The sequence below is a fragment of the Phyllobates terribilis genome, unplaced genomic scaffold (genome assembly GCF_046119375.1).
Source record: "Phyllobates terribilis strain yellow unplaced genomic scaffold, ASM4611937v1 Scaffold_1__5_contigs__length_1240528914, whole genome shotgun sequence".
NCBI classification, from domain to species: Eukaryota; Metazoa; Chordata; class Amphibia; order Anura; family Dendrobatidae; genus Phyllobates; species Phyllobates terribilis.
Window position 1 is genome coordinate 1,126,907,445 of NW_027362761.1, and position 21,310 is coordinate 1,126,928,754.

General features: G+C 44.5%; 1 protein-coding gene across 2 annotated transcripts in view; it reads right to left on the reverse strand.

The window, feature by feature from the left end:
- Positions 1-2,578: 2,578 nt before the first annotated feature.
- NCAPG (non-SMC condensin I complex subunit G) overlaps positions 2,579-21,310 on the reverse strand; it is a 45,040-nt gene continuing 26,308 nt past the window's right edge. For both annotated transcript variants that reach the window (XM_073646993.1, XM_073647001.1), the window contains exons 14-21: positions 20,596-20,856; positions 19,188-19,369; positions 17,736-17,910; positions 17,468-17,629; positions 7,404-7,533; positions 4,271-4,342; positions 4,113-4,182; positions 2,579-2,806 (exon numbers count right to left, since the gene is read on the reverse strand). In XM_073646993.1, coding sequence (XP_073503094.1) covers positions 2,686-2,806; positions 4,113-4,182; positions 4,271-4,342; positions 7,404-7,533; positions 17,468-17,629; positions 17,736-17,910; positions 19,188-19,369; positions 20,596-20,856 — 1,173 coding nt within the window. In that variant the 3' untranslated portion in view covers positions 2,579-2,685. The remainder of the gene's footprint in view (positions 2,807-4,112; positions 4,183-4,270; positions 4,343-7,403; positions 7,534-17,467; positions 17,630-17,735; positions 17,911-19,187; positions 19,370-20,595; positions 20,857-21,310) is intronic.

Genomic DNA, 21,310 nt, shown 5'->3' on the forward strand with positions numbered 1-21,310 from the left:
AAAGGATCAAGTACTTATCTGTGGCCACCACTCCCTCTTGGAGGGTTGTCTTGCTGCAGATCACCTATTGTCATTTTCATTTGCAATAGAGCAGGTGAAATTAAATTACAAATCGCTTAAAAGAGATTGTCCCATTAACAAAGTACATTTTAATCAATAGATCTTAAAATAATAATTTCCACAATTGGATGTGTTAAAAAATTGTTCCTGTGCTGAGATAATCTTATAAATGTGCCCCTGCTGTGTACTGTGTAATGGATGTGTCTGACCGTACAGGAACATGGTCTGATCATACCACAGCTCCTGGGCAGGGGAGGAAGCAAAAGAATATACAGATATTACACCTGATATTACAGCACTCAATCATGTACCGAAAATAGAGTGCAATACAGACAACACTGGACATCAAGCAATACACCCACAATCATGGGGTTTCCTAACAATCCACATTCTCAACGCAGAATAGGCATTTGAGTCGTGTTGTGGTCTACTATTTATTATTCCCTCAAAGAACTCATCAGTGGTTCTATGGTAATGGCCCTGTATTGCAACCCTTGAACTAAACTAAAATTAGGATTCTCTCTTTCTCCATTCACAATGACCAATAGCATAAGCGTGGGAGAATTCTCCTGCGCTGTCAGTGACGTGCATGAGGTGAGCTGAGTTCATTGGACATGAACTCGGCTCATCTTTATGCCGTCACAGCCAGACCCTAAGGAGCGCAAGCATGCCTGCTCTTCTCAGTGTCTGCGGGATGACAGGCTGGATGGCAGCGTTCTGCTGCGGTCCAGCCTGTCATCTCGATGTAGCAGAGCTGAAGCTGTCGTGGGAACCATGGAAAGGTAAGGATGATGTTGGTTTATTATTTTTCTTTTATTACAGGAGATCGTTGGCTTCAGCTGGAATGGGCGTGACTGTAAGTATGGTTTAATTTAGAACAATAAAGAATTGTGTGTTTATTTCAATTAAAGGACTTTATTCTGGGTGTTTGTGTTTTCTTTTAACTTTGACTATGGGGTTAGTAATGGGGGTGTCTTATAGACGCCTCTCCATTACTAACCTGGGCTTGATGTCAGCTGGCATTATAAGCTGACATCAACCCCAGCCCTATTACCCCACTGCCACCGCACCAGGGCAGTGGGAAGAGCGAGGCTAAGTGCCAGAATTGGCGCATCCTATGGATGCGCCATTTCTGGGGCGGCTGACAGCTGGTGTTTCTAGACTGGGAGGGGGCCAATATTCATGGAACCCTTCCTGGGCTATAAATATCAACCCCAGCTGTCTGCCTAGCCTTTTCTAGCTACTAAAATAGGGGGGACCCCATGTCATTTTTTTGGGGGGTCCCCCATTTTAATAGCTAGTAAAGGCTAGGTATTCAGCTGGGGGCTGATATTAGCAGCCTGGGAAGCTCCGTGGGTATTACCCCCTTCCCAGGCTTCAAACATCTGCCCCAGCCGTCTGCTTAACCTCCGCTAGAGACTAAAATTAAGGGGAACCCCACGCCAATTTTTTTTTTTAATAAATCCTTTATTTTAACACTAAATGACAAGTACAGTAACCAACACTATCACTGTACTTCATATATATGTGACTGACATGTTTCTATCTATCTAATCTATGTGTGATGCTGTATTCTTTCTGTTCTAAATTGTCGGGTACCGGTGTTATAACTGTATGCTGCTGATGAATTGCCGGCCGGCTTTTTTAAAGAGACGGGTGCATGAAAATCGGAGGGCACTAGTGTGTTCCAATTGCCCTGTGTTTTTCATGCACCCTCCTATATACCCTGCCTGCCTATATATTCTGCCTGCCTGACGTTTAATTGAGCACCGTTCCCATCGATTTGGGCAATTTTTGACCTTCTGCAGACCGCCGGGGGGGACCGTCAGAAAAATGCTAGATTTTCCCATAGACTTACATTGGGCTCGTTGCTCGGGTCAAGCACCTAAGTATTCTAATGTGCTTGACCAGAGCATTTTAGTGCTCGCTCATCACTAATCATTACACATCACTCAGCCCCACACCTGCATTCCCTGTATTCTTGCTGAATAGGACGACTTCAAATCCTGGTCCAACTTGAAAATAAATTAAACTAAACCTGAGGCTCCTAATCCAGCCATGAACCAAGCTGAGGAATCTTGCATCCAATTTAGCCACCCTAGTTACTTGGTATCAAATATTTTGGGATCTTGCATGCTTGTTTCACCTCTACCCTCTACAAACCACAGCCCCGGGGTCCCTCTACAAACCACAGCCCCGGGGTCCCTCTACAAACCACAGCCCCGGGGTCCCTCTACAAACCACAGCCCCGGGGTCCCTCTACAAACCACAGCCCCGGGGTCCCTCTACAAACCACAGCCCCGGGGTCCCTCTACAAACCACAGCCCCGGGGTCCCTCTACAAACCACAGCCCCGGGGTCCCTCTACAAACCACAGCCCCGGGGTCCCTCTACAAACCACAGCCCCGGGTACTGGAAACACGGACACGTGAAAAAGGCCTAAGGAGAATTTTTAAAAGATGAAAAGTTCAAGCCTTAAATATAATTTGGTTAAAGCAAAATAAATGAAAAAAATAAAATAAAGCAAATAGACTTCATTTTATTGAAGTACAATAGTGATATTGTGAATACATCTGTGTGTCAGGATACAAGATTTTCCCCTCTGTCTACAGAAATATAACCCCGATTATTGTGCCTCTTCGTTTAGAAGCTTAGAGAGATTCATTTTGGTTTTCTCCATAGCTATGCTTTTAGCTCTTCGTGATGGCCTTGTAGAAACGGGAACCGGCTCTGCCTCTTTATCCTCCCTGAAAAACATTTATATAGACATGTTACATCAGGATACTGTGGGAGAATGACAGATACAAGGCACTAAACACCCTTATAAGCCATAAGGACTCAAGCATGTGGCTATTAACGCTCCACATTGTACGGAGAAATAAGAGGGCGCCCACTTAAGTGCAGGGGTCTCTGCTGTATCGCCGTATGGAGGTTTGTCATATTCTGTATGGATTCAAAAGAAGAAAATTGTTCACGTTCCATCAGACGTACGGAAATATTAAAGCAAGAAAAACACAAAAGGAGGAATTCACCGAGGCTCCTACATTAGAAAAATTGCTAATTATTGTATAAGGCATAGTCACAAAAAAAGCCGCCTCCACAACTTTTCTAAATAGTGAGGAGCGTTGAACAGAGAAGACATAGTGAACCGTGACCTGCCAGCTCCACCAGCATTTACACTATGGGCACGATTATTAAGCAGGCAGTATTTTGACCAGATTATCATTTTTAAGGAGATTTTGCAACTCCTCACTGGGTAGATGTAAATGCTTATTGGATGAAGCAGATGATGTGTATTTGTGTAATGAGGAGGGTGAGGCCTAAGAATACAATGTCCTTTCATCAAGGTGTACAGAATTATTAGGCAGATTGTTTTCCTCAAGCAAAATGGTCTAAAAAAGAGATTTACCTGACTCTGAAAAGACAAAAATTGTTACAAGTCTTACAGAGGGATGGAGCACTCTGATATTGCTAAGATATCGGGGTGGGAGCACAGAAAGGGCAAAAGTCATCAGGGTGGAAAAAAAAACACGTTGAGAAAAAAGAAGATGCACATTAAAGGTCAAAGATTAGAGAAGAATCAGACATGAAGTGACCATGAAGCCATTATCCTCCAGTGCTGTCATATTCCAGAGCTGAAACCTCCCTGGAGGCCCAGAAGTACAAGGTGATCAGTGCTCAGAGACAAGAACAAGGTAAGGAAGGCTGAGCTCGACCACCACTGAGCAAGACACAGAAGTGGAAAGAATTATCTTTTAGTGTTTCAGGGATGTTGCCCCTCATCAGTGCAAAGCAGAACTGGATGGCTGGGTGAGATGCCTTTGACGTTTTTTTTTTTTTAAGAAGTTTATCCCTGTGGAGAAAGGCTGGTGTAGGGAAACTTACAGGATATGCAAAGCTCCCTTGGAAAATTAAATATGCAAATAGCCTGAGTTCACAAAATACACACAATATAGGTTATAATCTAATCTTTCCTGAACTTCAATTATACAAGTAATAAAAAAAAAAAAAATCCCTAAACAAGCCTGAGGAGGAGACCTCCGCACGACATACCCTTCAGTCCCAGGATCCGCACATCTGCTGCTCTTTTTCCTTGTACTTGCAGAAACAGCTTTTTTACGACCTGTAGGAGGTAAAAGTACCATTAGGATGTGACCCGCACACTTAGGAGACGCTTCCTCAAGGATTCGGGCGCTATGAGTAACACGTACCACCTCTGCTAGCTTTGCCTTTCACAGACTTCTGTTCATCGAACACCTCATCATTGTCATCATTCTGATTACCTAAAAGGGACAACAAAACGGCAAAGGTTTACACAAAGGACATGTCTAAGAGAACTGTAGGTCTGCAATTCAAGTCACAACTCTATTCTGCCATTATCGCTACACTGCAACTCCAACAGATCTACTGATGCAAACATGTATACGTGGACTTTATTGCAGAGTGCAAAAAAATCAGCTCAAAAACGACAAAACAGTTACACAGTCTCTGACAGAAGGAGCTCACTGGTGGATCCTCAGTTCACTCATTCTGCAGCTAGCAATATGCAGGGAAACAAAAAGGTTATAGGAAGTAGCAGTGGATTACCGAGACTTGTAGGCAGAATCTCTTGTTTTTCCCACCCCTTCGGCCTGCTTACCCCAATAATATATAGAATACAAGAATTCTATACCCTAGGATAGATTTTCCTGATCACTTTTATGTGACTTCAGACACCTGAATCATGGTTTTGGTAATAAGTTACTAGTTTTCCATAAAAATTTGTCTCAAGTTACAAGATTTCAGCAAACAATGGTCGTCCTTGAAGGGGCCACTGTATCTGGCTTTGGGACAGATTATCGACAAGCAGTATGGCCGTTATTACAGCACGTGTGTAGGGCGTACGGCTCGGTTCACAACATTTTTGCATCCTGGGTAATGGACAAGTTTTCATATGGGGCAGATTGGCCAATAGGTTGTAACACAAAAAAGTTCCTCGTTTTAGAAAAAGATTCAGATGGATTTGTTGTTCGTACGATACAAGCCAATAACATGACCGGCAGGCACCTTTTTTTAAGCTTGGAAAAAAACATTCAAGATGCCCGCTTCAGATGGACAGGTCTCTCTCTGTATACACAGGGAGCGCTCACATAAAGGCAGAAAAAAGTTCCACACTCAGAACAAGGTCACTGACTTAAAGGGGTACTCTGGGGAGAAAAAAAATGTATTTACATAGACATCACTTCTAAACTGATAAAGGCTTCAACTTCAGAACTACTCAGTGACAGAGATGAAGCCGATTGCTCTTCTTCCCTTCTGGAACGCCAAGTCACAGATCAGGGGTTATGGCTTGCTTCTGGCTCCTTGCCCAAGCCAGCCCCCTGATAAAGCCTCCATCACCATAGTCACAGATCAGCGGGCGTGACTTGCTTCTTGCTGATTATGCAAGCCAGCCCCATGACCAACCCTGATGTCAGATGTGTGCCTATCTGTATAACTAGGAGTGCTGCAGATAAACTGTGAACATGCAAGTATAGATCACAGGAGGAAGTCAGGCAGGTAGTAGGAACAGGCACACAACTTCAGACTTAGTCAGGGGTGCTGACTTGCTTTACCTACCTTCCTCCTGTGATCTATACTTGCTCACGGCTTGTCTGCAGCAGTCGGTCATACAAACAGGCACACAACGGACATCAGGGTTGGTCAGGGGATCTGCTTGCATGATCAGCATGAAGCAAATCACCCTCTGATCTGTGAGGAAGCAGGCTTCATCAGGCGGCCAGCTTTTATTAGGAACCAGAAGCAAGTTACCCCCCTCGATTAACGACCCAAAGCAATGGGAGCACTCAGGCGCCGTATCTTCGTTACAGTGAGTAGTTCTAGACAGCATAAAGTGACAATTAAAAATAATAATATGGATATGAGCCTTTATAATGTTATGTGGAAATGAATACACTCTTATCTTCCTGGAGTACCCCTTTAAAAGGAGGGCAAGTGTGGCCACTTCTTGCCCTTATTTTCTTCCCACGACCCCGGATTACGTGTTTTTTTTTTTCTCTTTAAATCTCCTATATGGTTTCAGAGATTTTTTATGAATGGTCTTTTTATTTCCTACTAATTAACGGGATACAGGCTTTGCTTACAGGATCATAATACAGAGGATCCCACCAGACGCCCCCCCCCCACCAACACACACAGAGGATCCCGCCAGACGCCCCCCCCACCAACACACACAGAGGATCCCGCCAGGCGCGGCCCCTTCATAAAGGCCACGAATATTACCACTAATGACAGAAGACCCATCTCTCTGAATCCATATATCATCGGGGAGCAGTGTGAATAAAATAAGAGCAAAGATTGGCCTCTTGACCTGGTGACAGGCTCTCTTTAACCCCTTAAGGGTTGGGCGATTTTTCATTTTTGCGTTTTGTTGTTTTCCTCACTTTATTCCAAGAGTTATACCTTTTTTGCTTTTCCGTTGATATAACCATGAGGGCTTGATTTTTTTTTTGTGGGACGAGTTGTACTTGTGAATGACAATCTATTTTAATCACATGTTGTAATGGAAAGTGGGAAAAAATTCCAAGTGTGGTGAAATAGCAAAAAAGAGAGATTCTTTTTTCTTTTCTTATTTACAGCGTTCATTTTATGATTCTCTAGGTCAGTACAAATATGGCGATACCAAACATGCATTTTTTTTTTTTGTTTTCTAAAAAATTCAGAAATTTGTAAAACAAGAAAAATATATTTTTGCTCGTGATGCCACTTTAGAATGGCGCCCTCCCCTGCCGGCTCCGCGCCTCCCATAACACAGCCATCATTTGCTGGGAAAGATGCAGGCTCGCTCACACACACAGGCAGGGAGACGACTTATGGCAAACGTGATAAGTCGTTAAGGGGTTAAAAAGATTAACCGGCGCTTTAAATATTTGTTTTCCTATATATCAATAATACACGTGAAAATACATTTTGCAAATTGCACTGGGGCTAGATCACCACTGCGTAGGAACAAGATATGTACGAGCCACATGGATGATGTAGGAGAGGTCATCCACGTCAAAGCTGCAGGGACCCGACTGCGGGCACAGGGGGATTAGAACGGAGCGAAGGGCACTTCTGAGGGGCGGCAATTGCATGGACCAGGAGTATATCGGAAACAATTAGACATTTTATAAGGTTTCTTGGGCCACCGGGGTTTATAAAAAGGCGATGTAGGGTTGCTGCTACAAGGGGTTAAGACATGTCGGTAACGAACAACATAGAGAAATCTTGGTGACCGATTCCCTTTAAGAAGCAAATAAACGAAATTTAACAGCAACAGACGCATTACCTGTACGAGCGCTCACATTTCAGCTGGTACATTACCTTCCGCGCTCTCTAGGTCAATAGTCGAAGTGGCTTCCTGAGATGGTGCACTCCGCTCCTTTGGGTCCTTGTTACACAGCTGCATCTTGACCTTTTCCATTGCTCTTAAGCAAACTTTATCAGTAATATCCTAAAAAATATTGCAAGGGGGTAAAAGTAAGAATCTGGGTGATACATGTCTGTGGCGGGTACAGCTGGTGATATCACCCGCAAGGGATATAGTCAGTCCCGGCTGATGTACTTGGCTTTACAGTTTTCAATGTGGACCCAGCGAATACAGGTGAACCCCCGACTATCCACTGGACAACAAAGATCATGTTTCCTGCAAATGTAAAGCATGAATCCTCCCTTATTCTCTGCCTTCTCCCCTCGGATTTACTTTACAGCAAACACTAGATAACCAGCCTCTGTTGTAAACATAAAAGCCTTAGACTTCTCTACGAGCGAGTAAAAGACCATAGATTATGAGACTGTAGTCCGAAACATGGCCATAACTTCCCACCCACCGATCAGGTCACTGGCGGTCGTTCAGGACATCATTACTTCCAGTCTGGTCATCGAAGCAGCAGCACTGGAGAAGGAGGGAAGGTGGGTGTTTGGTGGCAATCAATATGCCTTGATTTTCCCCATCCCCCAGGGAGGCTTTCCATCAAGTTTCAAATGGGGGGTGCGTGTTATAATCCAAATGTAGCTTACCAGGGGGCAGGCAATGGTGGAGCGGGGTCCCAGGAGGCAGGAAGACAGCTGCAGGAAGATAACAGCAGCAGGAGCAGGTAATGCTGAGGGCTCCAGACTTTCAGAAAAAGTAGGGGAGTCCTAGTACTTCCCATCCTTTTCACTGCGTTGGACTTTGGGAAAATGATCTCAATCTGCGCATGCGCCACTTCTAGAGGCCATTTTCCAGAAGTCCGCCGCAGTGAAAAACATGGGACTTGTGGGGACTCCCGACATTTTCTGCAAGTCCAGAGCCCGTGCAGTCTCGCACCATCGAACACCCCCTCCTCCCAGCCGTACCATAGGCCCGCAGCATCGCCCCACTCCTGCCGCCAGCTTCCTGCAGCAGCGCCCCTGCCTCCTGGGACCCCGCTCCACCGCAGCCGCCTCCCCCTGCCCCAATTAGCCCCCATGAAAGCGGACTATAAGACGCACTACCATTTTATTAAAAACATTTTTTTTTAAACCCCAAAATTTGGGGTGCGTCTTATAATCCGCAAAATACAGTGTAAGTGATTCACTTTACCTCCATGGCCTGTATGTACACTCACCACGCAAGACTCCATTGCTGAACAAAAAGCATGACAAGTCTGTGAAATGCTAGGAGGATATACTGGGAGAATATAGTCTGGTCAGATGAGACCAAAATGGAGCTCTTTGGATGCCATAATACACACCATGTTTGGAGGCCAAAAGGCACTCCACATCACCCCAACAACACCATACAAACAGTGAATTTGGAGGTGGAAAGATCCTAGTTACTTACCGGTAACGGGATTTTACAGAGCCCATGACAGCACCACCTGAGAGAGGGTATCCGCCCACCAAGGACAGGAACCTACTGAATAAAAAGGCGGTACCTCTCCTCCGCATCAGTTTTTGTTTCAGAGCATGAGAGGGCCTCCGAAGACAGGTTAATACATAACCACCACCTCAACATTTGTACTAAACACCTTAAAAAGTGCACACCACAGTGATAAAGGGGAGGGAATTAATAGGGTGCTGTCATGGGCTCGGTAAAATCCCGTTACCGGTAAGTAACTAGGATCTTTTCCCCTTCTCCCATGACAGCACCACCTGAGAGATTTATAGAGATCAAATACCAGAGGGAGGGATCACCGCTTGCAACACCCTTCTACCAAAGGACAGATCAGTAGAAGAGGAAAGGTCAAGACGGTAATGTTTGTAAAATGTAGCGGGGGATGACCAAGTTGCCGCCTTACATATGATGTTGATGGGCACATCCGCCTTCTCAGCCCAGGAAGCAGCTACCGCTCTGGTGGAATGGGCCTTCAGGTTCTCTGGAACCGGCAGATTGCTAGAAGAGTAGGCTAAGGTAATAGTATCCCTGACCCATCTAGCTATGGTCCCCCTTGTAACCTTAAGTCCTTTCCTAGCCCCCTGAAAGGATATAAATAAAGCGTCACTCTTTCTCCAGGCTTTTGTCACTTCCAAATACTGGACTAACACCCTCCTAACATCTAAGGTGTGAAGCTTATGTTCCTCAGAATCCCTAGGATTAGGATAGAAGGAAGGGAGAGTGATTACTTGCGTCCTATGGAACTTGGAGGCTACCTTTGGAAGATAAAACCAGACCCGGCCTAAGATTACTCTATCCATACATACTTGAGTGAATGGATGGTTAACGGATAGTGCGTGCAAGTCACTGACTCTACGAGCTGATGTCAGGGCCACCAGTAGAGCAGTCTTTAAAGCTAAGATTTTTTCTGAAACCTTCTCTAAGGGCTCGAAGGGAGGTTTGGTTAATGCTTCCAGAACTAAATTAAGGTCCCAAGGAGGCATTCTTGGAACAGGAATAGGTCTGGATCTATGACAGGCTTTAATAAATCTAATGATCCATCTATTTGCTGCCAAGTCATAATTATACAGTGCCCCCAGAGCGGATACCTGTACCTTAACACTAGAACTACTGATGGAGTCATTTTGACTCCTTTCGTTTTTTATTTCTCTTCTGTGACTACATTTTTCAGAATTCCGGCTTGAAACTCGGTGACTTTTCCTCAAATATGATGTGAAAAAAGATTTTGTGAGAATAAATAATTTTGGTGAAAAATTTGCGCGTTTTTTTCAAAATTTACCAAGAACTACTGAAGGGAGTCATTTTGACTCCCTACTATATTTTGAGGTCCTTTTGTCACTAAATGTTGCTATAAAGTTTTGTGCATAATTTTTTCACCCTGTCTTATTTACCCTGATGTTCATATAGATGTAGTTCAATTTACATGTCAACTTTTCACATTTTCCTTGTGTTTTACCTGCTTGTATTACTGTGTAATGCTGAACAAACTCTATCTGATGAGGAGCTAGATGCATTCATTGCGATATTCTATGCTCGTGGAATATCTGGCACGAACCGTCACTCGATTAGCAGTATTTGGTGTAATGACTGGGGAATACCGTTTTGCAAAGCGACAATGTCTAGGGACCGCTTTGTTGAAATTATGAGGTTTCTCAGATTTGATGAGAAATCTACTCGATCGGAGAGACTGCAAACGGACAAGTTTGCTCTATTTTCTACTGTGTGGGACAGGTTTATTGAAAATTGTATTGCGTGTTACAAACCTGGCCCATACATAACGGTGGATGAGCAACTTTTCCCAAGCAAAACTAGGTGTCCATTCACGCAGTACATGCCTTCCAAACCAGATAAATATGGCCACAAATATTGGCTAGCTGTTGATAAGAGGAGCAAATATCTGGCAAATGGCTTCCCTTATCTAGGCAAAGATGACACACGCCGTGCTGAGGACCGTTTAGCTGACCATGTGGTAATGAAGTTATTGGACCCGTTTTTGAAAAAAGGTCGTAATGTTACAACCGATAATTATTTTACTTCAGTAAAATTAGCTAAACAGCTAAAAAGCAAAGGAACAACCATCGTGGGAACACTGAACAAGATAAGGCGAGAAGTGCCTAAAGAAATAAAATCCATGAAAGAGGAATTGTACAACACTAAAGTGTTTAGAAATGAAGACAATTGTTGGGAAAGCCCAACAAAAATGTTGTCATTTTGAGTTCCGTCCATCCAGATGTTGTTGTTGCGTCTGATTCCGCTAAAAAAACTCCAGAAACGGTAAAGTTTTACAATGAAACAAAATATGGAGTAGATGTAGTGGATCAGATGGCACGAAAATATACCACACGAACATGCACAAGGAGATGGCCTGTTCATGCATTTGAAAATGCCTTAGACTTTGCGGGTATAAATGCATGGATAATATTCAAGGAGATTACCCACCAAAAAATGTCACGCAAGGCATTTTTGCAAACGCTTGTGAGAGAGTTGAGTGGTCCTTATGTCACAGATAGGGAAAAGGGTTCCACGTCCCAAGTTTCTACATGCTCAGAAGTGATGGTTCAAACAAAATTTTGCCAGATCAAAGAAAAGTGCAAGAAAAATAGATCTGTCGGAAATTGTAAGACTTGTGGTAAGTCTTTGTGTGGGCAATGTACTGCCATAAATCAAAGGCAATGCCTAAAATGCGAAACACTAAATGTTTAGAAGGTGAATTCTGCGCCATATTTTCATTTTTATGCTCCTCCACCTACATTTTCTCTGCTTTTTGTTCTTCAGTTGTTGTTTATATGTGTGCACTTGAATAAAAAAAAATGTTTGAAAAACGTCTATTATAATTAGTTATTTTCTGTAGAAAAATAAGAAAAGCAGAAAAAAAACAATCAAAAGCATTACTGTTGGATCTCACAATAATAATACATTACAAAAAATATAATTATTAATAAATAACCACAAATGAAACTCTAAAAATAAACGAAAACAAGCAAGGAGTCAAAATGACTCCTTTCAGTAGTTCTAGGCGGGATCACGAGTCCAGTAGTCCTAGTGTTAAGAGTACTGGTGGCTAGTCCCATGTTTAACCCCTTCTGGAGGAATTCTAGTATGGCCTCAATAGGAATCCTCCCTTTGGCGGACTGACCCGAGGTAGACAAGAACTTAGCCCAGGTTCTACCATAGATTCTAGTTGTTATCGGTTTTCTACTTGCTAGAAGGGTAGTAACAAGATCCGGAGAAAACCCCCTTTGCGTCAATAGCGACCTCTCAAAATCCAAGCTGTCAAATGCAGGCCCCCTCTTTGGGGATGACAGACTGGGCCCTGCCTGAGGAGATCCGGGATGTCCGGAAGAACCCATGGATCTGCTTGGGACATTCTCTTCATCCAAGTGAACCATGGTCTCTTGGGCCAGAACGGGGCGATCAATATAACCCTTGCCCGTTCCTCTCGGATCTTCCTCAGGATAGTAGGGATCAGTACTAAAGGGGGAAAGGCATAAGCTAGAGTGAAATCCCACGGAATCTGCAGCGCATCCACCGCAAACGCCCCCTCTTTTGGATTCAGGGAGCCAAAGGTTTCGGTCTTCTGATTGTGTCTGTTTGCAAATAGATCTATCTGGGGCTGTCCCCACCGATCCATAATCTGCTGAAAAACGGCTGGATTCAAATCCCACTCTCCTTGTTTCAAGATGTGACAACTCAAGAAATCGGCCTTTATGTTCTCTTCCCCTTTTATATGCAGTGCCGAGAGCGTAACCAGCCGACTCTCGGCAAACCTGAAGATCTGATCCGCTATTAACATCAGAGGGAGAGACATGGTACCCCCCTGATGATTGATGTAGGCGACTGTTGATCTGTTGTCTGACATTATCCTGACGTGAGGGCCCTGAAGAACAGAACTGAAATCTTTTAGAGCGTTTCTGGCTGCCAACAGCTCTTTCATGTTGGAAGAGAGACTTGTCTCGCTGTCCGACCAGAAGCCTTGTACAGAACGATCCCTTAGGTGAGCTCCCCAACCTTCCGCACTTGCATCTGTTGTAATTGTATCCGACACCTGGGAGGTCCAAGGAACCCCCAAAGATAGGTTGACCGGAGATGTCCACCAGACCAGGGAGTTGATCACGCCATCTGGAAGAGATATTTTCCCATTCAGGCGACCTTGGAGCCGCCTGTCCGCTGCCAGAATCTCCTGTTGAAGACATCTGGAATGGTGCTGGGCCCACTGAACCGCCGGGATGCAAGATGTCATTGTACCCAACAGAGACATTGCACTCCTCAGGGTCATGGTCGGATTGCTGACAACCTGAGATATTAGGGATCTGATCTTCAGCTTCTTTTCCTCTGGCAGAAGACAGGTTTGGTTTTCGGAGTCCAGAATGAGACCCAGGAAAGACTGAACCCTCTTTGGTTCCAGCCTTGACTTCTCCAGATTTAACAGCCAACCTAGGCGTCTTAGACTGGCCATGACGTCCGCCAGGGCTAGAGCACAGAGTTGACTTGATCTGCCCACTACTAAGAAGTCGTCCAGATAAGGGATGACCAGAATATCTCTTTCCCTCAAGTGCGCCGTGACCTCCAGAATAATTTTTGTGAAGACTCTCGGCGCCATGGAAATGCCAAAGGGAAGAGCTGCGAACTGAAAATGCCTTACGTGCCTGCCGAATTGTACAGCTACTCTTAGAAACTGTTGATGATCTGGCAAAATCGGGACGAGGTAGTAGGCGTCCTTCAGATCGAGGACGCACATAAAACAGTCCGGAAATAACATCTTTATGGCCGATTTTATTGTTTCCATCTTGAACGGCCTGTAGATTAAATGGTCGTTCAGCCTCTTTAAGTTCGCAATGGTCCTGAAGGAGCCGTCCGGCTTCTTTATTAGGAAGAGAGTCGAATAGAATCCTCTCCCTTGCTCGGGTGCAGGTGTTTCCACCAGAGCTCCTTTCATGAGCAGAGAGAGAACTTCCTGCTGTAAGGCTATCTGTTCGCTAAACCTCTGGGGGCTGATATTTTGACAGTGTTCTTGGGCCTGCTTTTGAACTCTAATGTGAGCCCCCTCCTGATTATCCCTAAGATCCAAGAATTGGATGAAATTTCCTTCCAGGCAGGCAGGAAGTGGGACAATCTTCCTCCCACCTGGGGGGAACTGTCACTTAGGGGCTTTCTTATTCTCGGAGGAGGGACCCCCGAACATGAAGCCTCTGTTATACGGCTTTCGGTCTTTCCAGTTACCTTGGTCTCTGGGAGCTTTACTGCGGCTGTATTTTCTCTTCCGAAAGGAACTGTTAAATCGGGAACCAGACACCGTGGGAAATCCATGTTTTTTGTCTGCGGCTTTATCTAGGATGTCATCTAGACCTTTGCCGAACAAGAAGTCCCCCTCACAAGGGATTGAGCACAGTTTAGACTTTGACTGCACATCCCCTGGCCAGCTCTTGAGCCATAGCGCCCTACGGGCTGCATTAGAGAGGTTTGCAGACCGGGCAGCCAGCCTAACTGAATCTGCCGATGCATCTGCCAGGAATGCAGCCGCTCCCTGCACAAGAGGAAGGTCTGATAGAATTTTCTCCCTGGACACATTCCCCCTGATCTGGTCTTCCAATTGTTGAAGCCAGATCATCATAGATCTAGCTGTGCAGGTCGCTGCTACTGCCGGTTTAAGGGCCCCTGCTGACGACTCCCAGGCTTGTTTAAGGAAGGACTCCGCTCTTTTATCCAGTGGGTCTTTTAAGGCTCCTAAATCCTCAAAGGGCAGAGTGGATTTTTTTGAAGATTTTGAAATGGCCACGTCAATCTTAGGGGTTTTGTCCCATTTAGCCGCATCCTCATCCTCAAAGGGGTACCTCCGTTTGGAGGATGACGGCAGCTGACCCTTCCTCTCCGGTTTCTTCCATTCCCTTTCTATCAGAGATTTAATCCTGTCATTGACCGGGAATGAGCATCTCCTCCTTTGGTCTAAACCCCCGAACATAACATCCTGGACTGTTCTGGGCACCTTGGCATCGGTAATACCCATAGTTCCTCTGACGGCTTTAACTAGTTTCTCAGTATTATCAACCGAAAAACAAGGTCTGCCCCCCCCCCCCCTTCCCCCCATCATCATCCGAAGAATCCGATGACGATGAGGAGTGATTAGAGGAGGAAGGCAGTTCTCTCGTAAAACGGGACTCCACTGATTCCTCTGATTCTGAAGAAATTAGTTTTCGCTTCTTCTTTTTGAGTGAGGTTAAGCCTCTTAAAGACTCTCTGACCTCTGTCTGGATTAGATCCTTTAATTCTAAAGAAAACCTGGGGGACTCCTCTGCAATGGTTTTCTGAATACAGTCCGAGCAAAGGTTTTTGGCATAGGAGGTGGGAAGACCGATTTTGCATAAAGCACATTCCCTGTTTTTACTTTTAGCACTACACTTCTTCGCCTCCTGCCCCAAGAAATGAAAGGAGAAGAAGGAGGAAAAGAGAGAGAGAAGAGCACATTATTCAGGGTGACACTTTCACGAAGATCACTCACCACACTGCCGTTCAGACTAGGGTACCGGAGGCGGTGGTTGCCGTTCACATGAGGGCTCCCATCTGGCGGAGGTGGACTGACGAAGTCTTTTCTGACCAGTCTTGCCGGAACTTGTACGCCCTCCACTGCTGTGACTTTGTCGATGGGAAGATTCTCGTTCCATTTGTTTGAGCTGCTTGCGCTGCTTTGATGGCTGTGGCTGCTGCTGTACTTCCTGTGGCGGTGACAGCTGCTGCCCAGGTGACTGCAGCTCCTCATCCATCATGGCGGGGATGCAGACACCGTCATCCTGATTGCTCCCCATCCTTAAAAAGCAGCAGGGCTCCACCTCCTTTAGGCTCCTCCCCTTCCGGCAGAGTGCTCATTTCAATCTCTCTCTTTTTTTTTTTTTTTAAATTTTAGCCAGCTGGCGCGCTACCCGCAGATCCACTCGCTTCTGCGCGTGCGCAGCCCATCGGCACCCAGCACGCTTGCAGCGGGATGACCGCTTCCCACCCGCGCATGCGCAGACCCGGCTTCCGGCGCACTCCGTGATAGGGCGCGTCAGCACCCCGCACGTGCGCAGCCCGGACTTCCGGCGCGCTCCGTCACAGGGTGCGACGCGACCCCCACGTGCGCAGCCCGGAAGACCTGCCGGCCGGCGCGCTCAGTTCGTCTTTGCGGGGCGCAGACCCGGCCGCAGGCCCCGGCGCACGCGGGGAGGAATCAAAAAAAAAGCAGCAATTCCTCCCCACACGCAGACCCGGGCAGCAGCCAGACGGGCTGGGAACAGGGACCATCTGCTGCTTCCACGGCCTCCAGGCCGCACCGTCCATAATCCAGGTACGTGAGGTACCACCTGGTGAGGCTCCCATCAGGGACAGGAACCAAAAACTGATGCGGAGGAGAGGTACCGCCTTTTTATTCAGTAGGTTCCTGTCCTTGGTGGGCGGATACCCTCTCTCAGGTGGTGCTGTCATGGGAGAAGGGGAAAACATCATGGTGTGGGGCTGTTTTTCGGCATACGGAACTGTCAAACGTCATAATTGGAGGAAGGATGAATGTACAAATGTATTGAGATATTCTTAATAAATATCTGTTGCCATCTACCAGGATGATGAAGATGAAACAAGGCTGGACATTTCAGCAAGACAATGATCCCAAACATATAGCCAAGGAAACTCTCAATTGGTTGCGGAGAAAGAAAATAAAGCTACTAGAACGGCCGAGCCGATCACCTGACATGAATCCAATAGAAAATTTATGGAAGGAACAAAAGCTCAGGGTTCATAGAAGGAGCTCATAGGACCTTCAGGATTTGAAGAGTGTTTGTGTGGAAGAATGGACCAAAATCACACTTGAGCAATGCATGCGACTAGTTTCTTCATACAGGAGGCGTCTTGAAGCTATCATCACCAATAAAGGCTTTTGTACGAAGTATTAATTACATTTCAGTAAGATTGTTTGATACTTTTTCCCAGTGTCATTTCTTATTATTACACAATTTATGGACACCTATGGTCTGATTTCTTTGCCTGTGTGGATTGTATGGGTTATTACTGACACATGGTGAGAATTTCATGTCAATAGCACTTTTAGAAATATTTTCACTTAGAAAATTGGTGATGTGTTCAATACTTATTGACTATGAATATACAGCGGGTGCAATAATTGACAAATGAGCTTTCGAAAGGGCGCTCACTACTGGCCTGTGTAAAGATGCTGGCAATCACTCGACAAATGAGGAAAGCTCATTAGTCAGGTGATTAGATCATACATGCCAGCTTAAAAATCCTTGTTGGTGGCGGCATATCAAATATCTTTTTCCATTCTCTATAGAATAAAAATGGCTTTATTAAATGCCACTAGCACTAAGGGGAGTCAAGAACACTGAAATCTGCAAGGTTCGAGCGACTCTTCTGGATGTGTTAATGGAAGAAGAGGCATAACCAATACAGATCTCAATCCACTATAAAGAAAATTATGAAGTCGGAACAGTTAAAATAGGAGATTATTTTCCAATTCCCCCAAAGGACAATATAGGTACACCCTCACCTCCAGAGCAGCATCCAGCAGAGGAAGCAGGTCTTTTGCAAACTCTTTCGACAGTTCGAGAGAACACAATGATTTTGCATAGATGCGAACATCTGGAGAAGTGGGATCTTTCATTATTTCGTTGCAAATTTTAAGAGCCAGGTTGTCATGAACGGTGGAGATCTGGAAGAGGATGAGTCAGACAATGTTACCAGGAAAATGTCATATCCTGAACCAACAGATTGCAGGCTCGTTGGATCGCTGCCACGAGGGCCAAAATAAAACTCACCTGGTAGTCCGGAGGATTTTTCGCTTGTGGCTTCAGGCCGCTGGGTCTTGTAAGATCCACTAGGAGCTCAGCAACATTGTAAGCATCCACGTCAGCCAGCGGCGAGGAGGCCGGAGCATTGAAAAGTGTTTGTAGGGTAGGAAGGAACGTCTCCGCAAAGCAGTCCTGATTTGTTCTATGGGACAATGTGCACATGTCATCAAAAGGGAAAAAAATGTAATATACTGTATAATAGTAAAAGTTGGGAAAAAATGATATAAACTTGACGATACAAACTTACCAGGGCACGGATTTTTTTTTTTTTTTAAAGCCCCAATATATTTAAACATGCACACACACTTTACAATAGTTTGGTATCGCTGTAATCATAATGACCCATTAAGTCATATTGTTAGCTCATTTTTATAAACGATGCGAAAGCAAAACCCAAAAAACAATGGCAAAATTGAATATATATTTTTCACGCGGTAAATGCTATATTAAATAGCAGTCATCGGTGTCTATCACCCACACTCGGATCTAAGCTCCCATTGTGGCCGTTAACCATTTAGATGCTGCTGTTAATTTTCAGCAGTAGCATTTACATGGAGTGATTGTCGATGCCAACACCCACAAGCTCCAGGCAACACAATTGTGAGGAATCGATGGGTTACCCTCACAGCTAGGGACCTTCTGAAATCCCCCATGGCTGCCATTGGGTAATCCTTTGAAGTCAGTAAGGGGCTGAGCTTCATAAGGTACTGCAATTTACATTATATATTTAAAATATGCATATAGGGGACTGTAAAAAGTAAAAAAAAAAAAAAAAAAAAAAAAAAGATATAAAAATATCCTCCTCTTCTGGTAAATATTAATGATAAAATAGACATTTGCTATCGTCACGTCCAAAAATGTCCATTCTGTCAAAAAGTATAAGATTAACCCATTCAATAGATACCATAAAAGAAAAAAAAATTAAAATGCCAGAATTGCAGTCACCTCCCTGATGGAAAAATTAAAAGTTGTACCTCTTGAAAGAAAGTTAGGAAATAACAAAAGCACAAAAATGAAAAAAAAAAAAAAAAAAAAAAAAAAAAATCGCCCAGCCCTTTAGGCGTTAAACAAGTAATTTTCTGAAGACACATTCTCTAAGGATTTAATAAGATTGTCATCGAATAGAACCCTTGTACTGATAATTAAAACCCCTCCGGGGCAATTCTTAGCCTAATTTCAGTTACATATTTGAGTCTGCATCGAAAAGTTGCATCAAAGAGTAGTGAGCTCACGTGAATGGGGTTATGAAAAGCCCATGCACTGGTTGGGTTATTTGGGCCAACTGCAGATTATGATATCATGTTGGAAATGGGTGAGATCTGCAACTATGTAAATCCCTCCAAACATCACCTTATTTGTAACCTTATTTTTTGTAGGTATTTAGTTAATGGGAAAAAAAACAAACAAAAAAAACCTCACCGACAAGAATAAGCAAATACGGGAAAGAAAACCCCCAGGCAGTGGCGCAGCTTTGTATCCTCTTCTGTCACTGGATTGTACCAAAGCAAAACTAAACGAGACAAGAGCTTGGAGCTGATCAGTCGCCCGGAGAACATGAGCTTTGCCAGACCCTCAGCCGTCTCAGTCCTTATTTCTGGTATCTAATATCAGAGAATAAGAATGGAACATAGATACAATTCACATTAGAGAATTTTTAATTGTAACAGGTATCCCCCCAACTCCAGTCACTGTAATTACAGCCTGAAAGTTAAATGCAATTGGGTAAAAGACTTAGGCTTTGCATTCTATGAACGCAACCTCAGATTGAGTCAGCACAATCTAGTGCTTGCCCCTTAACGCCTCCTCCTCCCATCAAAGTTTTTATTCTCTTAATAAAGGAAAAAGAGGATAAAAACTTTCATGGGAGTGCTTCTTTAAATGATTAAACTGCACTTCTTTCTTTTGTCTCCTGCCATCAGACTTAAAAAGGGGTTACCCAGGACTTTATTTTTTTTCCTATGGGGCTAAGAACTTACTCTCAGGTAGTTGCTAACTACCCGCCCGTTCTGCCCTGTGATGTTGTCTCCTGGCTCAGAGAGGTCATGAAGCGCTCTTGTCGGCGATTATCAGGCTTTTTAGGACATGTCAACAGGCAATCTCCTTCTCTTTCACTCTGCTGTCGATGGAACATCACACTGATTGATAACTGGATTCCTGCTGCCTAACTGCTGGGAGCCAGCTGTCAATTAACGCGTAGCCGGCAGTGACGCTCCATTGATCGAGCAGAGGGCAGGAAGAGGAGCTGCTCTGTCAACGTTGCGTCAAAGGAAGCAGAATTGCTGGCAGAGATAGTCGCAGGACAGAACAGGAAGGTTGTTAGCAACCTACAAGAAGTCAATTTAACCCCTTAAATTACAGTTAAACTGAGACCTATATAAAAATAAGTCTGTTTTAGGAGCTCAGCCATGTCCCATGTTTGGTTGTATGACAAATGGCTGGAGAAGAAGCCTCCCCCCTTAGTCATGTCTGCAGTTGTACCAAAAAGAAAAAAAAAAGGTTGCCAAGCCTGCCACCATAAAAACATGGCGGTAGTCTTTATAAAGTGTTTTTCTGTAGAGTGAATGAAAGCCAGGAATCCCTAAACAATCTAAAAGATCCTATGATAAGCTAGGTATAGTATTCAGGTGCCATAAATGGCCAATATCCAAATTTGCGGTCTTTGTGCCTTCACCAAAACTATCCAGTGTAATAAATGACGATGCGGCGGCTTTCTGTGTGACAGCACTGTTACATTTCTATCCCTAAAATCTCTATTAAAGTGACACGGATCTATAGCCCTCAATTGGTTCAATCAGATGGATCAGTAGTTCAGGATCTCGCTACATACCTCACTATCCAGAAAGTCAGAGAACAGCGTTAAAATAGCATTCACAGTTGACACTTCATTTTCTGTGTTCTCCTCCTCGGCTTTATTAGAGTCTGCTTTTTCAGTCTCAGCAGGTTCACTTAGCTCCTCAGGATTATTTGGGGGATTTTCGGCCCCATCTAACTTTGATTTTGCAAAAATTTCAAGTCCATAGAGAAGGAGGAGGTCAATGACTGCGTTCAGAGCACTGGTCCTGACCTTGACCTCATCAAGCTGTGAAATCTGCAAAAGATCAGAATGCATTAGTGGATATGCTGGTCACTCCTCACCACATCAGAGGAGTCGGCCCATGTTCTCACTCAGCTTTTGTAGCTAGTGAGCAGTGCAGTTAAGAGAACTGGGCAAGTTTCCTCTAGGCCGGGCAATACAGAACGCATCAAATATTAACATAGTCACATATTAATTAGCTACAAAGCAGACAGATTTGAAGGACTACTGCATCCATGGATATGGTTATTAATGGCATCCAGGTCAAGGGCAGGGAAAGCTTTTGCCTACATCCCCAGACTAGGGCATTAAAAGGTTAATGCAAGTCATATGCTTGTTTCATCATTCCTGGTGACATGCAAAGAAGTGAGAGGTTTAAGGTCAGCATCCCTGCAGGGTTAGGGTAGTAAAGGTGTTAAAGGGGTTGTGTGGCGAGATAAAAATTATATACAGTGTCATAACATCAAAA